This window comes from Podarcis muralis, chromosome 10 (assembly GCF_964188315.1).
Source record: "Podarcis muralis chromosome 10, rPodMur119.hap1.1, whole genome shotgun sequence".
Taxonomy (NCBI): Eukaryota; Metazoa; Chordata; class Lepidosauria; order Squamata; family Lacertidae; genus Podarcis; species Podarcis muralis.
Genome location: NC_135664.1, coordinates 44,940,748 through 44,964,888, shown reverse-complemented (window position 1 = coordinate 44,964,888; position 24,141 = coordinate 44,940,748). Strand labels below are relative to the sequence as shown.

Here is a 24,141-nt window from a genome sequence, read left to right as displayed (position 1 = left end):
ATACCCCTATCTCACATCACTTGCTGCCACTGGCAGGGCAGAGAAATGCACAAAATAATCACACCACAAAATGGGGTGAGCAATCCTACACTTTACTGAGTAAAAGCCAACATATGCTGCTGTTTTCAGTGTCACACAATGTGCAGTTCCACCCTTAGGGTGCAAGTTGTCTCTTTTGAACTTTAGAGCTTCATACCCTCTCATCAGTGTGAAGCTGTCTATATACATTTAGGATGTAATCCTACACATGCCAAGTTAAAGAGTTAGTTCCACTGAACTCAATGAGGCCTACTTCTTAATAGACATGTAGAGAATTGCACTATTAGTGTAATTACATTTATGAGGAAGGATAAATAGCCCAAAATAGAATACACACGTTATGCCTATAATGAGCTTTCACATTCAACACATACCTGCACACTGGCTGGTATAACTGTAGACCCTGAGGCAGAAGATGGTCTGTGTGGAGTTGACAATTGTTTAGTAGCACCCTGTGTTCCACTTCCTGCTGCCCCAGAGATACTAGTCCTATTAGCTCCACTTGAATTAAGATTGCTGCCTCTGTTGACAGGTACATTCATTCCAACTCCACTTAAATTGCTTTTGCCAACAGTTCCAGAGGCAGAAGAGTTGGACAATTTTGAAGGAGCCTGAGGGTTCTTTGCTGGTTGAAGGCCTGAGGTGCGGTTAGAGGACAGTAAATTAATTGTAGGAGACTGCCTGCTGACATTTGCTCCACTGGGCTGTTTGTGAAGGGAATTGTTGCTGCTAGAGTGACTACTCGGGGATACTAGTGCACTTGAACTGGAAGAACTGGAAGATGATACAGGCTTGGGTGTTGAAGTGGACCTTGATGAGGATAGTTTAGGTGACACAATAGGTTTGGGTGTTACAGAAGGCTTGGGTGCTGTGGGCTTAGGAGAGGCAGCAGGTTTGGGGGAAGGAACCATGGAGAAAGGAGGCTTGAAACCCTGGGCAGTAACTTGTGATACCATGGTCTTGGCTAAATAGTTACTAGAGGTAGAGGTGCTGGATGCTGTCCGAGACACAAGTGGGTGAGCCATCTGGGAACTACTCCCAGACGCAGTGCTAGTCAGGCGGTATGCTACTGGTTTATCTGATGTCTTGGTAATTGGGGACGAACAAGAGAGTTTAGGGTTGCTACTTAGTTTCACCACAGGATTGGTGTGAGATTTACTAATAGTTGCTTGTAGAGGAGACACATATTTTTGTTGGGCAGCTGACTGCTGGTGAACCTTTGTTATTTGTAATGCTGAAGAGCCACAACCGTGGGCTTCTGAAGAGGATACAAGGACAGACATATCCTTTGGTCTCTGAGAAGCAGAGGAAGCTGTGGCTTGGATCTTACAGGAGGAAGAAATGTGGGCCTGTGAAGAGGAAGCAGCTTGAATCTGGCTTGACCTCTGTAATCCTTGTTGCAGAAGCTTGGCTGGCAAGGGCTCCAATGAAACCTTGGGATTCTGAATTGAAGACCCAGCAATAAGGCCTGAAGAGATACCAGTCTGAAGTAAATCCTGGGATTTCTTTGGTCCTGGTCCTGTGTGCCCAGCTATAAGACTTGAAGAATGTGGTGTCTGAACAGTCTCTACCTTTTTTGAAGATGACAGAGGTAACTTGCTCATTATACTTGCTAACTTCTCTTCTCTTAGCCCAGGCCGAGGTCTTGAAGTTGGTGTCTCTACAGAGGGCACAACAGGAGAACTCTTGGCTCCATTGTTAATAACAGCCAGAGCATCAGAAATGGATTCCAATGATGGTGGATTGAAGGAGAGATCTTCATCCAGTGAATCATCTAGGCAGATGGTCTCCGGAGTAGGATTACAGCTAGAACTGGCCAGGGCAGTGACAGGTGTGCTGGTACTTGAAGCAGGAACACAAGCTGAAGTAAAAGGGGTACAGACTCTTTGTTCCTTCTTTGGACTAGAATCCTAGTGTGAAGAAATAATGAAAATTAAAATATCATTCTGCAAGTAAGAAGGAAGAAATTTCAAAGAATGCTTGTGTCTTGCCTGTTTGTAATCATGCATGGTTCCATTACTGTAGTTTATTTGATACCGGATTGCAAAAACATGTATACTTGCTTATCAGTTTTAATTTTTTAAGCCCTGCAGGGTGTAGTTATTTAAAAGAAACCCTAAATCTACTACTGAATCTGTTAAAAAGAGAGATTACTCCCATATGAGGCCACTTAGCCCTGGTACAGGTGCTCTGTTCTAAATACCTTCTGTCCAAGAAATAAATTTGTTTAGGACATGCTGTGATGTTTCTCACTTTTGGAACTCAGTCCACGAGAAAGCATGCATGAACCATAAATTGTGTTATTTTTAAAAAATAATTAATTCCGTTTTTGACTTGATCAGGTTGGGTTAAATGGCTTTATTTTAAATGTTACTAGTATATATTGCGGTCCATTTTCCATTGTAATTTAACTGTTTTTATATTGTTCTCTACCTTGAGTTTCCATTACAAAGTATGGCAGGGTATAAAATTGAGACTCAAGAAAAAATGTGATAATAGTAGACATATGGGGATAGCTCAGTCGGTAGAGCATGAGACTCAATATGGGTCTGCTCCATATCTTAAGTGAACATGGGGCTGTGATTTTAAATATATATAGGGCTTGAGAGATGACTAAACGTTCCCACTATTCTTATTTCCACAATCAATTTTCTGATATCTCTTTTCCACCGACCAGGAATGGACATCAAAAGGAAGTCTGACTTTGAGGATAGTGTCTGTGGAAGGAGTTGCAGGGGAAAAACAGTTATGGGGACATAGCTTAGTATCCCGTGTGTGCTAAACACTTTATCTTTGGTATCACTGGGATAGGCCCACCTTAAAAATACTGTATAGATCTGTCTCCCATCACATGACTTTGAGCGCTAGACAACAAATCCGTTTTAAAGGTCATACCAATTTATAGTTAATAAAAGACTTCATGACACTAATTTCTAGAATGCTCACAATACAACATGATGCAACCTCTTTTTGATTGCAGAAGAAAGCCAATATTCTTAACTGAATCAATTACCATTAAGATGCATGAACCATAGTGTGTCACCAAAAAGTAATATTGCTTAAATATATTTCCTCCCCTAATTTTGTCTCAGCTTCTGGGCTGCAACGAAAACACTATGTTATATTATCCAGTTTTGCATCAGTAAACATATCAAGAGGAGCCTCAGATGCACATTTTCAAGTGCAAGTACATTGAACCTTCCAGATATCACACAAATTCTACAAGCTCTGAAAGGAATTATATACCCTAAAATTATTACCCATGGAGCAATCAACTCTGCAGCAAGCTTTTCATGAAGACCACACTGCTCAGCAATTTTTTCATTTGCTGACAAAAAAGGGATCTGGGTAGCCCTGGGCTGTTTTTCAGTCTAACGCATCTCAGAAGATTCATTTGGTAGCCGTGCTGGTCTGATGCAGTTGAAATAAATTAAAAAATTGTCCAGCAGTACCTTAGAGACCAGCTAAGTTTGTTCTGGGTATAAGCTTTCATGTGCATGCACACACTTCTTCAGATACCATGTGTGCATGAACACGAAAGCTTATATCCAGAACAAACTTAGTTGGTCTCTAAGGTGCTACTGGACATTTTTTTTTATGTATCTCAGAAGATTGGTGTAAAGGTAGCACTCCATGTATATTGCCTTGAGATCCTTGATGAAAACATGAAATACAAAGGTGATAAATAAAAAGCCAGATTGGTGGATTAAGTGCTAAAGTTTCAGATCTGTGAAACTTTACATCTTGCTGAATTTTTATTACTATTTATTTCTTCATTTTGACTTATATCTTACCTTTGCTTTGGGTTTAGGTGCCAGAATCACCTTCTTCTTTGCCCTAGTGAGCACAAATTTATGGTTAGAGGGCAATCTATGATTTTTAATCAGAAGTGTCAGAGCCCTATGAAAGGCCTTAAATCAGCTGGCCATAAACACAAGGCTGGCTAGGTATGGGCAGACACGTTCAAAGAGAAAAAAGTGGAAACACAACTTAATTGAAACCTAGGGGAGATTTTGCAAATATGCATGCACCCAAGATTTTGACTATAATTTGCTTCTGAGAAGGTGGCTCCACAAAATCCATTTGTTGATCTTTAAACTCACCAACTTACTGAACTTTGAGGTTCAGGTTGTGTGGACACCATTAGTGAAAGAAACAGAAAATAGTCTCATATCCACATGAAGCACAACTACGCCAAGTCTAAATTTTGGTCCTCCTCTTGAGACAGTTCATTTAACAACTGTATTTTGAATACAAGATGACCCCTTACTGGAGTACTGAGTCTTCATAATGAAAATGGTGAAAATTTGTACATGAGCATATTTGTGATTACTAGCACTCTGTCCTGGATCTGAGGCCTGAGCCAAATCAGTCATATTGAGAGGGCCTCAGACTAGTCAGGTACATATAGTTGTGAGTTGTATTGGACAGGCCCAGAGATCCATGACTGTCAGGGAGCAGAGTATCAGGCAGTAGGGAGGAACAAGCAGAGCAGAAAAACCATACAAGGAGGCAGAGACCTCTCTGATAAGTGGCTGTGTCTTCCTAGGGGAAGGTAGGCCTGATGCTGCAGATCTCCTTCCTGCCTGACAACCTGCAGGATCAATGCCTCCACTGAACTTCACAAGCAAGAAAGCCATTTACAAAGCAGTCCCACACAGGATTGGTCCTGTTAGCTAGGGATCATGGGAGTTGTAGGCCAAACCATCTGGAGGGCCGCAGGTTGGGGTGCCTGATCTAGATCAATAATTTCAAACATCATCTTTCTCACAAACGCCTCCTTCCACTTTCAACATTTCATCGCAATAATATCCAGTTAATTCTATTCTGTGATGTCAATCTGGTAAATGTATGACGTGTAGATTAAAATCTAGAATTATACAGGCAACATTTGACTAGTTCCAGAGGGATTTCCCCTTGGCATACTGAAGCACACTATCATACAATGTAGTTCACCAGTAAATTGAACTACACAAAATACACTGGTTCAAACTTTATTCTAACAAGCCTCCCATCCCCGGGCCTCAGACAAGCACTTTATGGGTCTGCAAACAATAGTATGAAAAGCTAAATAAATGAAAATAGAAGAGTATATATAAATATGTGCTTATGTTACACTCACGGAGCAGATGTAAGATGACTATGAACACTTCGACTCTCTTTAAAGAGCATCCTATAAAGAGAGAGGGAGAGCAAAGAATTCCACATTATCAAACATCAACAATTTCTCCAGAATTAAATGATTCACCATATGCCATGCTATGAACTTACCAGTTTATTTGTACAGTTATTTGATGCAAGATGATGTAATTGGGTTAAAATATGCACATTGGTTTTCAATAGAGATAATAGCTACATTAGAATACTGCTTACCAAGTGTTGTTGTCTTCAGTAAGACTGATGAAATATTATTAATATGTTTCGATCAAACATAGTTTGTTAATCACTTCCTGACATTCAAATGTCTACACAGCTCCCTCAGGTGAGATATAAGTGGAGAGATGCAAGGACAAAAATAACTCTCAAAATCTACTGCAGGCGTTCCCAACCTTTTTTGCCCTGGGGGCATATTTGGCAATCTGAGAAACTGCTGTTGGTATCACCACAGAATGACTGCTGTGGGGGATTGCCAATAACTTGCTCTAGAAACAGAGTAAAGTGGTACCTCGGATTACGAACTTAACCCGTTCCGGACGTCCGTTCTTAAACCGAAACTGTTCTTAAACCGAGGCGTGCTTTCCCTAATGAGGCCTCCCACCGCCGGTGCCCTTCCACCGTTCAGCTTCCATTCTTAGATTGAGGTAAAGTTTGCAAACTGGGACACTACTTCCAGTTTTGCGGAGTTCGTAAATCGAATAGTTCGTAAACAGGGCTGTTCTTAAACTGAGGTACCACTGTACAACCTCTTCATACAAGACAAAACACCAATAATCCCAAAACTAATGCTAATCCTTCCCCCCCCCCCCAAAAAAAGACTCAAGACAAAAATGTGTGCCCTTAACGGACACATCTTAACCTCTCAAAAAGGAGACATTTCCCCCCAAACCACAATACAAATCAGACAACACACACAAACCCTCCACCACTACCTGTGAACAAAAGGTAACCCTCCCACACACACACACAAAAGAAACAAGCTAAAAAAACCTCTTTCCCACATAGATAGAACTTACTTCCTACTACCTCTGTCCCCCATGCTTACAATGCAGGGTGTTTTTCAAAAGGTTTTAGAATGGACTGGAAAGAAAAACACCAGTCTTTGGCTCGACACCCTCTTCCTTTCTTATGAAGTCTGTGTGGGGCTCTGAGGAAAGGGAAAAGGGCAAGGCAATTGAAGGACTACACTTTACTTCCCAGCCAGCCCAGTGCACAAAGTAAAAAAGCAAGAAGCAAAAACAAAACAAAAAAACAACCCCAAAACCCTGGGGGGGAGGGGACTTTGGTGGACACCAAAGAGGGTGTCAGAGGGTTATGAGATTCCCATCGGAGTTCCAAATCTATAGTACATTTTGTCACTGCTTCAGATTGAACTAATTTACAATAACTGACTGAGCCACTACAAATTGTCCCACATATTAGCTATGTAATTTCACTCAAACTGTATAATCTGGAACATGTTTAATCAGAAGAAAGCCTCACTGCAGATTCAGAACCACCGTGATTTCTTGAAATGTTAGGACAACCTTTCAATGTGATGCTCTCTGGATGTTTCCAATTACAACTCCCATCCTCTACAATCTTGGCCATCTGGGCTGGTGCTGATGGGAGTTGTAGTTCAAAACATCTAGAGAGCACCAGAAGAGGCAGTTTGACCATCCCCTTTTCTACAGTCTTGTTACAACTAGAAATCTTCTTCTGGAATTTAGCACAGTACATAGTCATCAGAAATAGAGGATAGGAATTCAGAATTTTTGGTCAGTCTGAGGGCCAGGGCTTAGTAACATTAACAGATTTTGAATCAGACAAGGGGAAGTGAGATTTGAACCTGTTCTTTCCAGGTGAGTTGTTAGGTATTAAAAGAATAGCTGTCAGTGAAGGTAAGAAAGTTCCTTTAAAAGGTCATCACGTTTATCATCACTCAGTCACCTAACCAGGCATATTGCATCTGAAGAGAACTACTATGCTCAACAATGACCATATATTAAGCCAAAATATGCACAATCCCCTTCGCAAGGACTCTTCAGTCAAACTATGAAGCCTCTCATTAGCTACACCTTCCCACTATGAAACTACAGTAGAGTCCTTCTGGTTTAATTACAGCTCACACAAAGGGGCAACATGCTTAAGAAACTGAGATTAAGGAGATAGCTCAACTGGTAAAGCATGAGACTCTTAATCTTAGAGTTGTGGGTTCAGGCCCCATGCTGGGCAAGAGATTCCTGCAAATCCAGGTGTTTGGCCTAGATGATCTGCAGGGTCCCTTCCAATTCTATGATTATTAGCTCTATGATCATCCAAGCAGGTCAAAGGGTGCAAAGTCTCCACTGACACATGACTTTTCCCTGGAATGTGAGTTTGTTAGCAGACATTCATGGTAATCTTGAAATTGGTTTATCAGTATGTATCAAAAAGAGGGGTTCTTCATGAGAATGGCACCCCAAGGAAATTCACATACTAATGTAGCACACACACAAAAAAACCACTATCAAAATTGGGCAGATCTAGTAGCCATTAAAATGAAAAAGAAAAAAAAGATAAAGGCTCTAGGAGGCTTGGTATGGTCATAATCACTTCCAGAGTTAACACTAAATAAATAAATTATGGTAAATGAGTCACCATAGCTGCTAGAGGGCCATGAAAATTTGTGTCCTGTGCTTTTAAGACTCATCTACCCATGTACTATCTGAAATCAAAGGAGTGCATTGGTTGGATTTATTTTTTTTTAGCTTTCCTACCACACTGCTTGGCAAACAGAACATGATCAGAATTGCTGGCTTTGCACATATATTTATCTAACACTATAGACATCAAACATGATTTGTTATCAATTTTTATTTAAATGAAGACTGAACCAAATAAGGATCTGGCCTATGTAGCCAAAAAGGTTCCACACCCATGCTTTAAATAAGGAAACAAATTGTAAGAACAATTGACACACCTTGTGAACCCCTCACAATATCATTTGTTAGCACAAGATGTATTTATTTATTCATTTATTTGCTTTACTGACATTTATTCTCAAGCTTTTCAGTAGGAAATTTTCCAGTTACAGAAACTGTATTAGATCATGTTAGGATACTCTCATATGCAGGCTGCTAATTATCTCTCCTCAAGCTTTTCACATCCTTTCTTACCTAAGCTGATGTCCTGCAGCTTGTCTTTGTCTTGTCTATCTTAGATTGCAAATTCTTCAAAGCAGGAAACAAGTCTCGCTGTTCATAAAGAGCCAGGCATATTTACCGCACTAAACACACATTAATACATTGTAATAATTGTGCCATTGTGGCAACCCACTATTAAAGGTCATATCTGACCAGCAGCCAATTAATGGACTTCATTAATTATTTGTAGTAACAATGCTGCTTATTTCAAGCTGACTTTACTGAAAGCTACAACTAGTATCCTAAATTTAGTGCTCCTATTGGACTGTCAGAGCATGAACAGTTGGAATCAGTTTAAGGTGAGGTTTAAAAGACTGAATTAATTTACTTCAGTGTACACATCTGCGTTGGACATCCTGGGATAGGCTACACTATAAAATAATGCAAGGTAGAAAGCTGCATAAACACATCAGTTAATCAGGGATTATTCTAAGTTAAAAACATGGCACATGTAGTCCAGCACCCTGGTCTCACAGTGGCCAAAGAGATGCCCATGGGAAGCTACAACAAGAGTGGTAATAAACCACTTTAAACATGTTGCTTCTCTTAAGTCAGTGCATGTATGTGCCTGTATAGCAAAATCATATTTCAAATTTCTTTTCAGTTGTACACTACCACCAATTGTTTTTTTACAACTATAATAACTGGCAGAAATGATTACCATTGTGAATTTGGGTTACCATTATGTATTTGTGTTAGACTGTTGTTCCAAATGGCTGCTTCTGGTTTCATCTTTAGCATTTTCTACTTTTAAATAACTTATTTCAACATTTTTTGGGGGGTAAAAACTGTTTTTAGCATGATTATTGTCAAGCTCACACTTATTTACTTTTGTTCTCTAACAGTAAGCCATTTCATTATCTCTTCTTTGAATAGTTCTTGATTGTGAACTAATAAGAGATTTCTTAAAGAAGTTGAACAGTTGCTGAAACCACGAGAAAATCTCCAATGATTTGCTTCAAATACTCTGATAGATGGACAGAGCAGCATCTGGGCTGATCACCATGCAGATCCGTTAAAATAGCCACATCTAACCTCCTAATTCAGGTCCAAATCTTTAGACTTATAAAAAAGCCAAATTAATATTACCACTGTGAGTGGAACTACTACTAAACTGCTATTTTAAGTGAGTGAAAACAAGCACCAGTCACTTTTAACAAACAGTATCATATATTATAGTACCTATAACTCTAGTGGAACCTGTAATTCGTACTACTATAATTTATATGGTATGCACGTAGGCCCCGTTTACCAAACACACGTGTTTCCTGGAAATCATTTGTTAGGTGAGCATTCACACAACAAGTCCACAATTTCCATTTATTCTAATCTGTGATTTGCCAGATCCCTTTGTTCCTTCCCTCCATGGTTGCACCCAACCAGCAAAAGAGAGAAGGGAAAAACTGATTTGACCAATCTCTCCTGCACTCTGATCTGTCCACTTTCTTTCTCTCCTTCCTATCTCCATGGTTTCTACCCGAAAATGGCCACCACCAACAAGCAAAGCACAAACAAATAAGGAAGTAAGGCAGTGGGCAAACTCAGCAAGTATGGATTATCGCCAACTGGAGACGGAATCAGCTTCTCCTCAGTGCAACATTTTGCTACTTGTTATAGGAAAGAATATCTGTAACCTGACAAGAACTTCAAAGTTTTAGGTATAGAAGACTAAGCAGAACCTTGTTCAAAATTGTTTTCTATAGTATTGGCTGATGAAATATGAACATCAAGGAAACGACCTCATAAACACTATGCATTGATATGCACCCAGTGACACTGCAGAACCTAGTAGATATTAAGAAAATAGAGCTTAGATGGTTCTGTCCTTTCCTATCAGGCTAGTCCCAAGAAGTGGTGGTGGGAGATTGTTCAGTTTCACTATGAGACTTCGCTGCAGCATTCCTCTGCATCTTGTTTAACATATACCTGAGGAAGTCTGTGTGGAGATTTGACATAAGGTGTCACTACTATCTTCATATACACTCACTCACTCTCTCAACATATGTTTTCAACTTATTCAGGCCTTACAATCTTGCCACATTTCTGTAGCTTGGTGTAATCAAGTGTCAGATGAACTAAAGGAAAGCTGTGACTGCATTCAAACAAAACATTTGATAACATTTGGGAAAAATCTAATCAAATCTAATCAGGTACCATACCTAGCTTGCATCCAGCCTTTCGGCCAAAGTGGCTTCACCTCAGTCTCCATAAAGGCCTTGAGGTAATCTTCTGCAGATTGGCTTTTATTTGGCTCTAGCTCATAACATCCCAGTTTTATCTTGATAAGGTTACACAGCAATGACCTGTTGAAAGAAACCCGACAGCCTCAAGCACAACTGCTTTACCATTAACATGTCAAAAGTAATCTGTGTACACCTATCCTAGAACCTCACAAACCTCCTCCCCCCCAACAGGATTTACTAGACTTGTTGTAGCTCCACTCCCCCTGCCTTTTCTGCTATACCTTTTAGGCAAGCTACACTGTGCATCCTATTTTACATTATACAACAGTTTAGTTTTCGTTCTTTTTGTTACAGCTATATCCTTGTTTCTATAACTCACAATTCACACAACCCAGGTTATCAAAGAACTCTGCAGTCAGTTGTTCCAAATGCTACACTGTTCACACTTAATATATTTAATATAAATATATTAAGCAAAACTGCTTTTGGATTACCCTTGCCATGGAATCAGATTTAAGAAATGTTGTTAAGCAAACAGAGAATGCATAAAACACAAAGGCATGGAATATGAGGGAGGAGGGGGAGGAAGGAATGGAAGTGACAACTGGTTTGGGGGTAGAAATTGGTACCGAGGCGGCCCTGGTCGCCCTAACAGATGATCTCCGTAGACAGCTGGATCGAGGTGGGTCAGGACTGCTGATTCTTTTAGATTTGTCAGCAGCCTTCAACATGGTCAGTCATGAACTTTTGGACCACCGCCTTGCCGATGTGGGGATTCAGGGCACAGTCTGACAATGGCTGCGCTCCTTTATCTCAGGTCAGGGACAGTGGGTCGCGCTAGGGAAGGAGTTGTCGTCATGGCACTCCTTGGTGTGTGGAGTGCCGCAGGGCACAATCCTTTCCCTGATGCTTTTCAATATCTTTATGTGTCTCCTTGCCCAGATTGTCTGGAGTTTTGGGCTGGGTTGTCATCAATATGCTGACACCCAGCTTTATCTATTGATGGATGGCCGCCCTGACTCGGGATCACATTCATCCAGTGCTTTACCAGTTGCATTGGCTCCCGGTGAAGTACAGGGTCAGGTTTAAGGTGCTGGTTTTGACCTTTAAAGCCCTATGCGGCCTAGGACCCTTGTACCTACAGGACCACCTCTCCTGGTATGCCCCGCAGAGGACCTTAAGGTCCATAAATAACAACACTTCGGAGGTCCCAAGGCTCAAGGAGGTTAGATTGGTTTCAACTAGGGCCAGGGCCTTTTCAGCACTGGCCCCGATGTGGTCAAACGCTCTGTCACAAGAGACTAGGGCCCAGCAGGATCTGACATTTTTCCGCAGGGCCTGCAAGACGGAGCTGTTCCACCTGGCCTTCGGCTTAGACTCACTCTGACCCCTTATATGGGATTTGGTATATAAGTTTTCCCTTGGCTTTTTTGCTGGCCCATGTAGGACCAGCATGGATAGCTGGCTCGGGTGAATATCTGATATTTACTGTCTTGATTTATGGGCTGCTACTAAAATGAGGCTGCATTTTAAGCTGTATTTTAATTGTTTGTTGTTGTTGTTGTTGTTGTTGTTGTTGTTGTTGTTGTTGTTGTTTTTCTATTACGTTTTATTGTAAGTCATATTTGGTGCTAGCTGCCCTTAGCCCGGCCCTGGCCAGGGAGGGCAGGGTATAAATAAAAATTATTATTATTATTTTTATTAATAATAATTTTTAAAAAAACCAGGCGCTTTCCCATCCCCAAAATGGAAACCAAAGAGGACTACTGCATCACAGCAGTAAACCAGACAACTGATGTCTGAGGCTGTTGTCCCGACTAAATGATTTCTGAATTGTTGCTTCACCAGCAAATGGGAAGTTAGACCCAATTGGGAGGGTACAGCAAATAAAACAAAAGGTGCAGATGTCCATATTTTGCTAAGGAACAAAGGAGGTTGCTTTGCACCCACACTTTCCTATTTCCCCTCTGCAATTACTGAGACAGGAGCCAATACATGTTAAATTGTGAGAGTCAGTTGTATGCTCTAAACATCTAAGCTATTTGTACCGGGCAGTAGAATAGCCAAGAATAAAAATCTAGGCAACTGAAATTCAAAGGAGCTTCACATAATCCAAATAAATATGATCCAAATAAAAGCAAAGGTCCTGGAATTACAACTGCTGGCATAGCCGAATATAGGAAGCACTAGTAAGGGGAAGAATGGGCAGGTTTATACCATAACATAGGTACATAGTATGAAAAGTACTATATGCACCATACATTCCATAGCACCTGGGAAGTATTTTGGGTAACCTAGTAAGGTTTTATTATTCGGCTCCATTTCCCTAATGTATCTGAATGAGAAGTGATGCAGGTACGAATCAGTGCTTAAACACAATGGAAAGCATGATGAGGGTCAATAAAATGAAGCTGAATCCGAACAAAACAGAGGTCCTGTGAGCAAATGGTTCTCAGATCTGGGAATTGGGTGCCTTGTCTATTCTAGATGGAACTGCATTCTCCCTGAAATAACAGGTGCATAGTTTGGGGTACTTCTTGAACTGGCACTGGAGATTCAGGTGATCACAAGACATTTGGAGGAGCCCCTTCTGGTGGTGCCATAGCTGCTCAGATTCATCTGGCATCCATCAAGAAAAGGTGCAGTGACATGTATTTTGGGAAAGTTTCCTTTTGAGATTCACTACTTTCAGTAATGTGTTTTCCACTGGCCATTAAAAATATGCTTGTTCACCTAAGCATTTTTTTAAAATTATTGATTGCCAAGCCACTTATTTTTACCTACTTTTGATTCTGTGCTTTTATATTTTTGTGTTTTAATGTAGTTTTAGGACATTATTAAATTATGTTGTACGCTGATTTGTCACTTTAAGTGAACAGCAGCATATAATTCCTTTCAATAAATAAAGCATCCAAGAGAATTAATTTTAATCTCATTAGCCTTCTAAACGTGTGCATTATACTAGCCACAAATCAGTTTAAATTTGTGACAACTATAATTGTGCATTTATTGGGATGTGGGGAGACTGAGAAACAGGAATTGCTAGCACTCCTTTTTCTGGCAGTCAGGGTGTGCAGTAGGTCAAGTTAGATTGTGATGTGACAATTGCGATGCAATGACTAAAAAGGACATTGCAGTGGACAAGCAAGCAACATGATACCATACCTCACTGTCTCATCCCAGCGGAATTTCTTTCTTGGACCTGCAACCCTTTTTCCTGGCTTCTCATCCTCCTCCTCCTCAGAAGCATTCTTGTCTCGTTCATCTTCTGCTTGCATTCTAGAACAAAAGAGCAATTATGTTTCTGGCAACGATATACCTTTGGACTTATTTCTGCAACATTATTTTCAGAAAAAGTTGCTTGCTATTATTGGATATTTGAATGGCCATCTGTACAGTCCCATGTATGGGTCCTCTCCCTGTGCAAAGCAAGCCTAATGAACACCCTAGAGCTCTAGCCATTTAAAAGGAAAATTAATTATATTTGCATGCTTTGGGCAGCAAGGTGAGCACCTTCTCCCTGAGTTCTTTCGCAACCACTATGAAAATTAACAATTGAAAGGTGCGAGAGTCACATGCAGCAAGCAAAAGTTTTTGTGTGCAACTGTACAAATGATCATATGAAGAGCAATAGTTGCAGACAAGCAATCTTCTTTCCTATATGGTCTTGGGGCAGTCCCAAATAGGGGTGACTGGCTAGTTGACACACCCTTGGGATGGATGATGTGTTCTCAAGCAAATAAGGACTACAAGATTGCTCAGCCAAAAGCTGTATCTTCCCAGTGCACACACATTCAGAGCATGACGTTTTAAACACAGAAGGCGTCAACCATATAAAAAAGGTGTCAACCATGATAGCAAAAAAACAAAAACAAAAAAACACCTCTTGACAACACATTGAAGGTGACAATACTTCTAGTGCAATGGCTCTTAACACCAGCCATAAACGGTATATTTACTAGCTTGTGGTAGTGGAACCATGGAAATGGTTGGTTTAAAATAGTGACTAGCGGTCATTTCCTCTCACAAGGAGACCCTAACTAGGATACAGCATCCTTGTTTAGTGAACTTCAGGGAATGCAGGTAAAAGTGCCTTTCTAAGGTTATGACCAACTGCGGTAAGTATTTTCCGTAGGAGTACCACAGGCATGCAAGAAATGTAGGAAGAAAAACACATTAGAAACCATAAAGTGAGACAATAAAAGAAACAAAAAAATAGGGAACTAAGTTCTGTCATGGAGAAACTTTCCTTAGCTGCTACAAATTCAGTCAGAAGAGAGCTGAGTGGGAAAGCATTTGTTCTAAATCTGAAAACATGTGTAGATCTACAAAATCTCCTTTAAGAGCAGGGGATATATGTACCTACTCCCTTATAACAGCTCTAGAAAGTTTCCAAAGTTTATGCTTTGCACGGGTGAGGAACCCATATGTGGGACTATACAGAGAACATAAGGAGCTTCAGCTTCTAATTATACATACAATTGTGTGACTATCATGCTCCCTGCAACACAGTAACTCTAGTTCCGAGTTCATTACATTATTGCAAATTCTCCCTACACTGTTATTGGGAGTGTAACAGATTCCCAAGGGCACCTGTTGTATTTTAGATGAGATATACAGTATTTATAGTTTTGCTGTTTATTCTGCTATTATTATTTTTTGTAAACAGTTTGGGTAATAAGTGATATATAAATATAAGAAATAACATAAATAAGCAAGTACTTACCTTGGCTACTCCATACCAATACATTTTCCCATAGTAAAGAATGTGGCCCAGGAGACTGCTAGTGCTCCCTGGGGCTTTACTGCCATGGCTAGCGATTCTTTTTAAAAAAAGAATTAAAAGTTATTTTGAGAACTGCATATAAAAGAGAATTTCTAGCTGCAGCAACAAAGCTGCAGCAGCACTAGCAACCTCCTAGGCCACCATCTCCAGGAGCTCTGCAGGAGCCCTGGCCCTTCCTCAGACCAAGAAAGAGGAGAAGGAGACCTGGAGGCAGTGACACAACCAGTGCTGCTGCTGCATTAGCAGCAACAAAGCAATTGACAAGGAAGGAAGGAAGGGAGGTAGAGAAGTAAGCAGGACTCAGGCACCTGCCTTAGGTGGTGCAATATCTTGCACTGGCCCTGTTAGGAGATGGCATAATTCAAAAGAGCAACCACAAAACAGATACAGAAGGCCACAAGTACACCCCTCCAGATAAAGTGCTAGCATTTGCATAACCCTACTTTCCTCCATAAATCCTCCACATAAACCAAGTGAGATATATCTGGGTAATGCACATACTTGGCATTCTTGGCCTGACTGTGTGCATGGCAGTCTTCCTGATATTTGTATAGTTGTTCAGGCATGACACAGCTGACAGCCAATTTCAATTTTTGCAATGGTTCCTTCAGACGGTCATCCTGAGAAAACACAATCATTAGTAACGCAAGCAGTCTTGCCAACTGATTTATGTATTGCTTCTCAGAGACTGCACAGTTCCCTTTCATCCTGAACCACCTCAAACATTTTTCAACTTCTGAAACCACTTGGATTGGGGGGAGAGGAGCTACTGGAAGCCTTTAATTATGCTTTCATCAAGAATGAAGTTAGCCTATCATATTAGCAATAAGAGCTTGCGTTTAATCTTTTAATATGATAAAAATGATAAAGAACCCAAAAATGAGGTTCATGGTTTCTTGCCAAACAAAACAGAAGTAGTAAATCAAGGTTTGTTCTTGGCTTTGAGCTTGTGCTTCATTTGGAGAGAAAACTATAAGCCCAGGTTCACACATCAAATGACAAGACAATGTCTTGCTTCACAGCCCAGCCAGGAGTCAGACAGGAGCAGAGTGCTCTTACTAATTAAATCATGATTTAAAATTAACTCTATTTGACATCACATATATACCACATCAGTGGCTTAATTCTACAGAGAACCCAGCCTAGTCCATCTTCTACAGCCCATGCTAAAATATACAACTGCTGCAGGTATGCTTACCTGGACATTGAGGTGCAGTTTCTTCAAACGTTTTATCAGTGTGTCCTTACTGCACGGCACAAAAGCCTCGAGGTGAGAGTATACTCCATTGCGGATGATAGGACTCAATTCCTGTAACTGCAACTCAATACTGACAAATAAAACAGAAAGTCACAATTAATGAGAAAAATTTGACCACCGCTTCTACTCACCGTTCATAAAAAGGGCATTTATGTTATACAGACAGAGGAACTGCAATACTAGAATTGTTTTCCCCTGCATGCATTAATATAACTGTATCATGAGACAGGATTGGCTATACTCATCTTTCAGGCTCTGACAGGGTAGCCAGAACAGAAGTATAGCCCTTAGAATAGGTATAGATGTGGATTACACAAACAGCTGTGTGTTCTGCATTAAATTGCCCTAGCTACAGGAAACAATTAATACCCATTGTTTCATACATAATGTAGTATATCTCCCACCACATTCAATGTCCCTCCCTTCCCTCTGAGATAAAAATTTAGACTAAGCTCTCTTTTTGCTGCTATTACTTCATTAAGCACCATGTGATGAATGCTACATCATATGTAAAAATATAGAAGAAGAGTTTGGATTTGATATCCCACTTTATCACTACCCTAAGGAGTCTCAAAGCGGCTAACATTCTCCTTTCCCTTCCTCCCCCACAACAAACACTCTGTGAGGTGAGTGGGGCTGAGAGACTTCAAAGAAGTATGACTTGCCCAAGGTCACCCAGCAGCTGCATGTGGAGGAGCAGAGACACGAACCCGGTTCATCAGATTATGAGACTACCGCTCTTAACCACTACACCACACTGGCTCTCTATAGCCATCAAATAAACATCTTACGCAGATTAATTCAGAAGTATCAGCTGCCACACTATGATTGTGTAAGTTTCCAGACTTGTACAATACAAATTCAGAAGAATTTAAACATACAGTAGTTTTCCCTTGTAAATCAAAAGATTGTCAGCAAATGAACAATACTAATTAAATTTCTATGGGTAACTTAAAGCTTTTCTGTCCTGGACACTGTCATCTGCTCTGCTCCTGGATCTGATCTGTTGGGCAGGGAGGCAGATAAAAGTGCTTCCTCAGAGCGACTGCTCTTAATCAAGGGCAACAAGTGCAAGGCAGCCAGAACCACCACTGACATGGGTAAGGAGCTATAATTCTTCTAGACAGCCAGAACCTGTGCAGACAGACTTGTATAACTGTGTTACAAGAACTGCAACTTTAAGAACATGTGCATACTTTCCCCTCTTCCCTCTCATTCCTTTTTCCTTGTATGTCTGGTAGTTTTAGACTGTGAACCTGGGAGCAGAGACCATCTTAGTACTGATTTCTGTAAGCCGCTCTTGAGAAAGGGTAGGGTATAAACATCTTAAAATAAAAACAATGAATAAATGAAGTCTGTTTACTTCATGCCCTAGAAACTGATCAGGACAACCATTCTGTTGCATAAGCACAACATTTTCCTCAAAACTAAGGGAACACTTACTCAAGCAAGATATTATTCATGTCCTGTGTGAAGAATTTTTTTCTGCCTTCTTCATCAAAGAGCTTGGCAGCCTAGAAAGAGCAATAAAAACACAGGTACCTTGAATACACTTTAAAATCTTCAGAGTTTTATGATTATATATATGTGTGTGTGTGTGTGTAAAGGTAAATCACCCCTGGACAGTTAAGTCCAGTCAAAGGTGACTATGGGGTGCTATGCTTATCTTGCTTTTCAGGTCGAGGGAGCCGGCGTTTGTCCACAGACAGCTTTCCAGGTTATGTGGCCAGCAGGGCTAAACCACTTCTGGCACAGCGGAACACTGTGACAGAAGCCGGAGCATGCACTGAAATGCTGTTTACCTTCCCTCTACAGTAGTACCTATTTATCTACTTGCACTGGCCTGCTTTCAAACTGCTAGATTGGCAGAAGGTGGGACAGAGCAACGGGAGCTCACCCCATCAAGTGGATTTGAACTGCCAACCTTCCGATCAGCAAGCCCAAGAGGCTCAGTGCTTTAGAATTAGACCACAGTGCCACCTGCATCCACCACACCCACACACAGTTACCCTCTGCTGACTAATCATAAGATGTAACCACCAACGATGTGACAGAGAAGTTGATCCTGCAAAACCTGCCTTAGCTCCCTTTGCAGCCATTTCTGTTACAACCATATCCTAGATCAGTTAGTAATGATGTATACAAGGATGTATGCATTATGTATGCATTATCAAATTATTTTGAATAGTTTTTTATTAGGAGATGGTAGGGATAATGTATTGCTGATGTGTGTGTGTGCGCTTGTGTTTATATGTATTCTAGTTTTACATGCTGTGTTGTGCATCAAAAAAGTATACAAATCAAGTGACTGACCTGCCATTTACAGTCTCTTGTAAGAAACAACAAATAGCATCAGAGAAGAAATTGCAGCATTTGCAAGTTTAATACAAACTGTTAATGACACATAACTAGAGGAGAATAAGTCTACCACTCACCCAGTGACACTGAGTTGTTTCCAATGGTGTAAGTCAGCTGATGGAAAATTTCCACCAGCAGAACAGAGAGGGAACAACTTCAGGTGATTCCCCCTCATCCCTACAGCCCCCGCTCTAAATCTGCTCCAAAGGGTAATGGAACCCCACACAGATAGGTGCAAGGAGGAGGGGGAATAGCTGGAAATTGCTTCCTTCCCCATTTCAGTGACAGAAGCCTTACTGTTAGGAACATAGGAAGCAAGCTTATACCAAGTGAAACCATTGATGCCCCTAGCTCAGTACTGACAATACTGACTAGCTCTCCAGGGTTTCAGGAAGGGGTCTCTCTGCACTAGCTTGAGATGGGATTGAACCTGGGAGCTTTTGCAAAGCAGAGGTTCTACCATCGAGCTATGGCCCTTTCCCATTAGCTCAGCCACACCACCAGATTCAAACCAATGTTTCTAATGTTACTCTTAATACTACAAATATTGCCAGCCTTAATGTTAAGCAATTTGGGTTGTAACAACTCTCTGCAAAATTCAGCACCAAGAAAGCCACACTCACAGTTCTGAGGTCTTCAATGCGCTTCTCTAGGTGTGCTGGAAGACCTTCTGGGAGGGCAGGCACCTGTTTCAGTGTCAAGACCTCAGAGGTATGGGAGGGCTCAGTGACATTTCCATTCTCCCCTGATGGCTCAGATACTGGGCTACCATTAGAAGTGCCATCAAGTAACCTATCCAAGTCAATGTCTCCCAGCATCTCCACAGCAATTTCGGCTTCCTGTAGGAGCTCACGCTCACTTGTGCTGCTAAAAATGGAAAGGACTGGATCTGTGATGATGAGGTTCAAGTCAGATACATCACTTCCACCAGTGGCAGGAGCAGCAGAAACTTTGTTAGGTGTAGAGGTGGTCACTGACACTGTGGGGTTCAAGTTAGCTTCTTTCTTCTTAAAGGCTTCCTTCTCCTTCTGAAACTTCCGCAGCATTGCAGCAACTGAAAGAGAGTCCTTGTACAGCTTTTTCTTTTTCTTTTCAGACTTGTGTGAATTTAAGGCCATTACCCTGAGAAACAAAACCACACACAGAGAGAATATATAAGCAGTTAGGAAGAATTAAGTTCACTCAACTTAATTCCCATTTAGTAAATAATCTGGAGTCTAGTTTTAGTTAACATCTCTGTATTCCGCAGTGTATGAGTAACATAACATACACTGAACTAGTAACTTTTCTAACATGAGGAGTTTAGAGTTTTGTGATCTCGTATTAGTTGTGACTAATGTGCTCCGGAGGGAAAAATACTGAAGAACTCTTGAATGTGGAAAGTTGAAATTTAATTATGAAATTTTTCCTTTGGTGTCTTATGATCTATTGAGATTTAGTAGTATCATATTTATGTGAACTTTGGGAAAGCACTCTTTTAGAAGAGGGTGTATGGGGTGTTAGGGGATGGGTAGTACCTCTGGTGGCAAACACATTGTGCTCCTTCTGGGGTAGTTTGTCCACCGTTGATCCCTATCCTGCACTCAGCTCTCACCTATGGCTCCTAGAAGCTATCAGCACGCAACAGTGGCCGCACCCTGAGAACAGCTTAAGTGGCTGAGTAAACTAGGTGAGGGTAGCCAATGGGTCTCAAACACTCAGTGAGTTAGGGACTTCCTTGCATGTGAAGACAGGCTCTGGCAGATTGAGTGGATGAGGCCAAAAGTGGGTCCAACAGTCAAGAAGGCGATTTCTGCACACGGTGCAAATGGAAGTGAGGGGCAGATGGGGCTCGTCAACACGGGAAGGAAGCAGTGTTAGAAACTGGGATAGAAAAGCTAGGAGCTAAATGGCACCTTAAACCTAGGTTATGGGCACAACTACTGAATGTCCAGGCAAGCTTTTTTATACCAATAATACAAAGCTGAAAATGAATGAACTGCAGCTAAAATATTATGTTCATTTTTCACATGGTCTAGTCCTTCCCCTGCCCTCCCCCCTAATATTCTTAAGAGGGTCTCTCCTCCAGTCTTCAGATAGAAGCTGAAAGTGGGGAGGCAGAAAAAGCTCCTCCTTTCCTTCCACTCCACAGTTTTAATCTGAAATCTTAGGTGCAGTACTGTGCCCAGAGCTCAGAAACTGCTCACGCTGATAAAATTCCGTGTCCCAAAATGCGCCTAGAACAATGGGAGTTTCGAACACTGGAAGGAAGCCCATCTAGGAGAAGCAAAACTCTGGTCTTAAACCACCATTGCCTTATGGGATATCTTCAGCAGAAGAAAAGGCTAAGGAATAAACCCTACACAAAGCTAGAGTGGAGTCCCTAAGATGGTGGGAAGGCGCCTTGTACGCCTTCTGGCAATTCCTGCAGCCAGGCTGCTGCCAAATGTATTGCTCTGACTTCATTTGGACCACATCAACACAGCCAAGAGGCGAGTCTTGTCATCTAGGCAGCCCAGGACCTCTGTACACACTGCCCAGGCTTGCACCCTGGGGAGGTCACTTCAGTGTTGCTAATGCAGTGGTTAGACCTTCACCCCTGGAGGCACACTCTACTGTCCCTCAAGACAGACAGATGCCAACAAGAAGCTCTAGCCATTCTACTGCTAGGTTTGTGCAGGAAACCAAAGGGGGGTGGAACACCGCAAAATCCCATCCTTTGTCCTATTCATGACTATGTCACAACTTGATTTTAATTTATTTAAATGAACAGCAGCTCACAGTAAAAACTAACAGGAGTAATTTAACATTTGCTCTTGGCGCCTCCTCCTCAAGAGGTCCGGAGGGTGACAACAAGAGAACAGGCCTTCTCTGCAGTGGCTCCCCGTCTGTGGAATGCTCTCCCTAGGGAAGTTTGCCTGGCGCCTTCGTTATACACCTTTAGGTGCCAGGCAAAATGGTTCCTTTTTAACCAGGCTTTTGGTAGATTTGATTGACATCCTATGCCCTTTTAAAATGTGTGTGTGGGTTGCTGATGTCTTTGTTTTGATTATGTATTTCGTGGTTTTATATTCTGATTTTATTCTGTGAGCTGCCCTGAGACCTGCAGGTACAGGGGGGCATATACCGTAAATTCAATAAATAATAATAAATAAATTCACTAAACCAGGATACGCTCTTGTAAAATTAGTGTAATATGCACCCCATCTGCCGAGAAACTTTCATCTTCCGAGGTTTTTTCTCCTTCTCTGCCTCTTCCTCTTTCCGTTTGCGCTTCTTCATGCCATGGTCCTCGCCATCTTTCAGTTTAACTACCTAAACGCGGGGGGGGGGGGGAGAGCAGCACACCATTACTTCAATCATGAAATAGCATTCTATTATGGAATTAAGATTGTAAGTGTTTTCAGAACAAGATCCATGTAATCTTTCCAATAGTCATGCTTCTGGAACCTTACAAAAACGGTAAGATGATAAAGAGCTACCTCCAATTTGTCCTTCCATCATTATTCTTCACTTTACAAGCAATCACTTGTCATATGTAGAGCATAATATCATGCCCATGATCAGCATTTCTGGAAGGGGCTAGGATTAGACAGAACGTTCTTCCACTAGCAAATAAGTATGTGAGGCCCCCAAAAGCACCAGCAAAAGCTTGTGCAGCGGACGAACTACCACCTACAGTGTTGCTGCCAGCAGCAGCTAGCCGAGGACCCTGAAACAGGGTGTTAATGGGGCAGAGTGGGTTGTCTATGGATCTGTTGCATTTTAAACAGGTCCATTTCTCAGAGAGAAACCCTCTCTGGGCCTTTGTACTGCATGAGCCTGCAACTCCACACAACTGCCTGCCTTAGGTGTCATGAGCTGACAAGACTGCAGATACAGTGAAAGATCCACCACTTCATGCTTCCCTGACCCCTCCTAGGATTGGCAGGCTCCAGGGTGATCCTATATATGTCTACACAAAAGTAATACAGAGTTTTCGTGGGACTCTGTGTATATAGGACTGCAGTCAAAGTTACGCATGGGTGGGTTACAGAGATTGCATTACAGCAGCACTGCAGCATCTGCACCAACTCACTAGTCTTTTCTAGGCACAATTCAAGGTGCTGATTTTGACCTTCTTTTCATAACAGTTAAAATCCAATGGGGAGAGGCTACAACTCAGCTTTGCTTGCAGAAGATCTCAGGCTCAATCCCTAGCATTTCTGGATGGTAGGACTTCAGGAAGCAACTGTGAAACACGCTTCTTGCTAAGAGTAGACAGTTTTGAGCTAGATGGATTAATGATCTGACTCAGTAAATTCAGCTTCACACATTCATCAAGCATCTTCTTAGAATCTTCAAAAGCAAGGAGACATAGAGACAGCCAGCTAAATGAACATAAATATTGTGGTATTTGTATTAAATAGTATGTTTAATGTGAAAACTGAAATACTTCAAGCGAGGTGCTTTAAAATCTTCACAGCAAACCTGTGACATCTCTAAATTTTTCTTGGAATAAATTATTTACTCACTTTAGATGGTCTATTTTTTTTGCTTTCTGTTAAGTCTTCCTCTTCAGAATCAGATGCTTGCCGGAACTGCAGAGTCCCAGTGTTTATGTAAAACCCTCCATATTTAGTAGTTAAGGATGCAGGTACCAATTCATCATACTGGGAAGGAAATAGAAGGTTTAGGTCAAGAGATCATTACCATTTTGTTACTATGGAAATAATGCATTTGCTATACCGCCATACAATGAACAGGATATTAAACTAACCAAATACAGTAATAACACCATACTAGTGTGGAGAAAATAACTGCCAGGACTGTACAACTCACAAAGCATATTAAAAACAGAATAATATTTGGATGAAGGCAGTGCTGAGATACTGCAGTGCTGACAACATTATATCCACATACAAAAATAGATTAATCTCAAACCATTACATACATTGGCTGTAACATAGCAGAGCCATGACATAATGTAAAGCTATTAGGGTAAATGTGAAAATTTATATTAATCTATTATCAATGTTTTGTAAAGCCAGCTGGAAAACAGAAAATCTCAAGATCCCTCATCAAGTGCCTCTAGCTAATATCAAATGCCATCCTAATTTCTATAATTTACCAGGGCACATTGGCAAGCGTCCAAGAACATTAGTGGCACAATTGTTTCTGGAACATATGGTAAATCATAAAAATTAACCATCTCACTATAATTCCATGCTTAACAGG

The 24,141-nt window shown here is 41.2% G+C and overlaps 1 protein-coding gene across 2 annotated transcripts in view; it reads right to left on the bottom strand.

The window, feature by feature from the left end:
* The window catches only part of UBN2 (ubinuclein 2), a 48,119-nt gene that overhangs the window by 12,322 nt on the left and 11,656 nt on the right, over positions 1–24,141 (bottom strand). For both annotated transcript variants that reach the window (XM_028746493.2, XM_028746492.2), the window contains exons 4-14: positions 23,439–23,576; positions 22,127–22,239; positions 19,569–20,067; positions 18,031–18,101; positions 16,528–16,657; positions 15,831–15,949; positions 13,709–13,822; positions 10,520–10,663; positions 5,162–5,212; positions 3,834–3,876; positions 414–1,949 (exon numbers count right to left, since the gene is read on the bottom strand). In XM_028746493.2, coding sequence (XP_028602326.2) covers positions 414–1,949; positions 3,834–3,876; positions 5,162–5,212; positions 10,520–10,663; positions 13,709–13,822; positions 15,831–15,949; positions 16,528–16,657; positions 18,031–18,101; positions 19,569–20,067; positions 22,127–22,239; positions 23,439–23,576 — 2,958 coding nt within the window. The remainder of the gene's footprint in view (positions 1–413; positions 1,950–3,833; positions 3,877–5,161; positions 5,213–10,519; positions 10,664–13,708; positions 13,823–15,830; positions 15,950–16,527; positions 16,658–18,030; positions 18,102–19,568; positions 20,068–22,126; positions 22,240–23,438; positions 23,577–24,141) is intronic.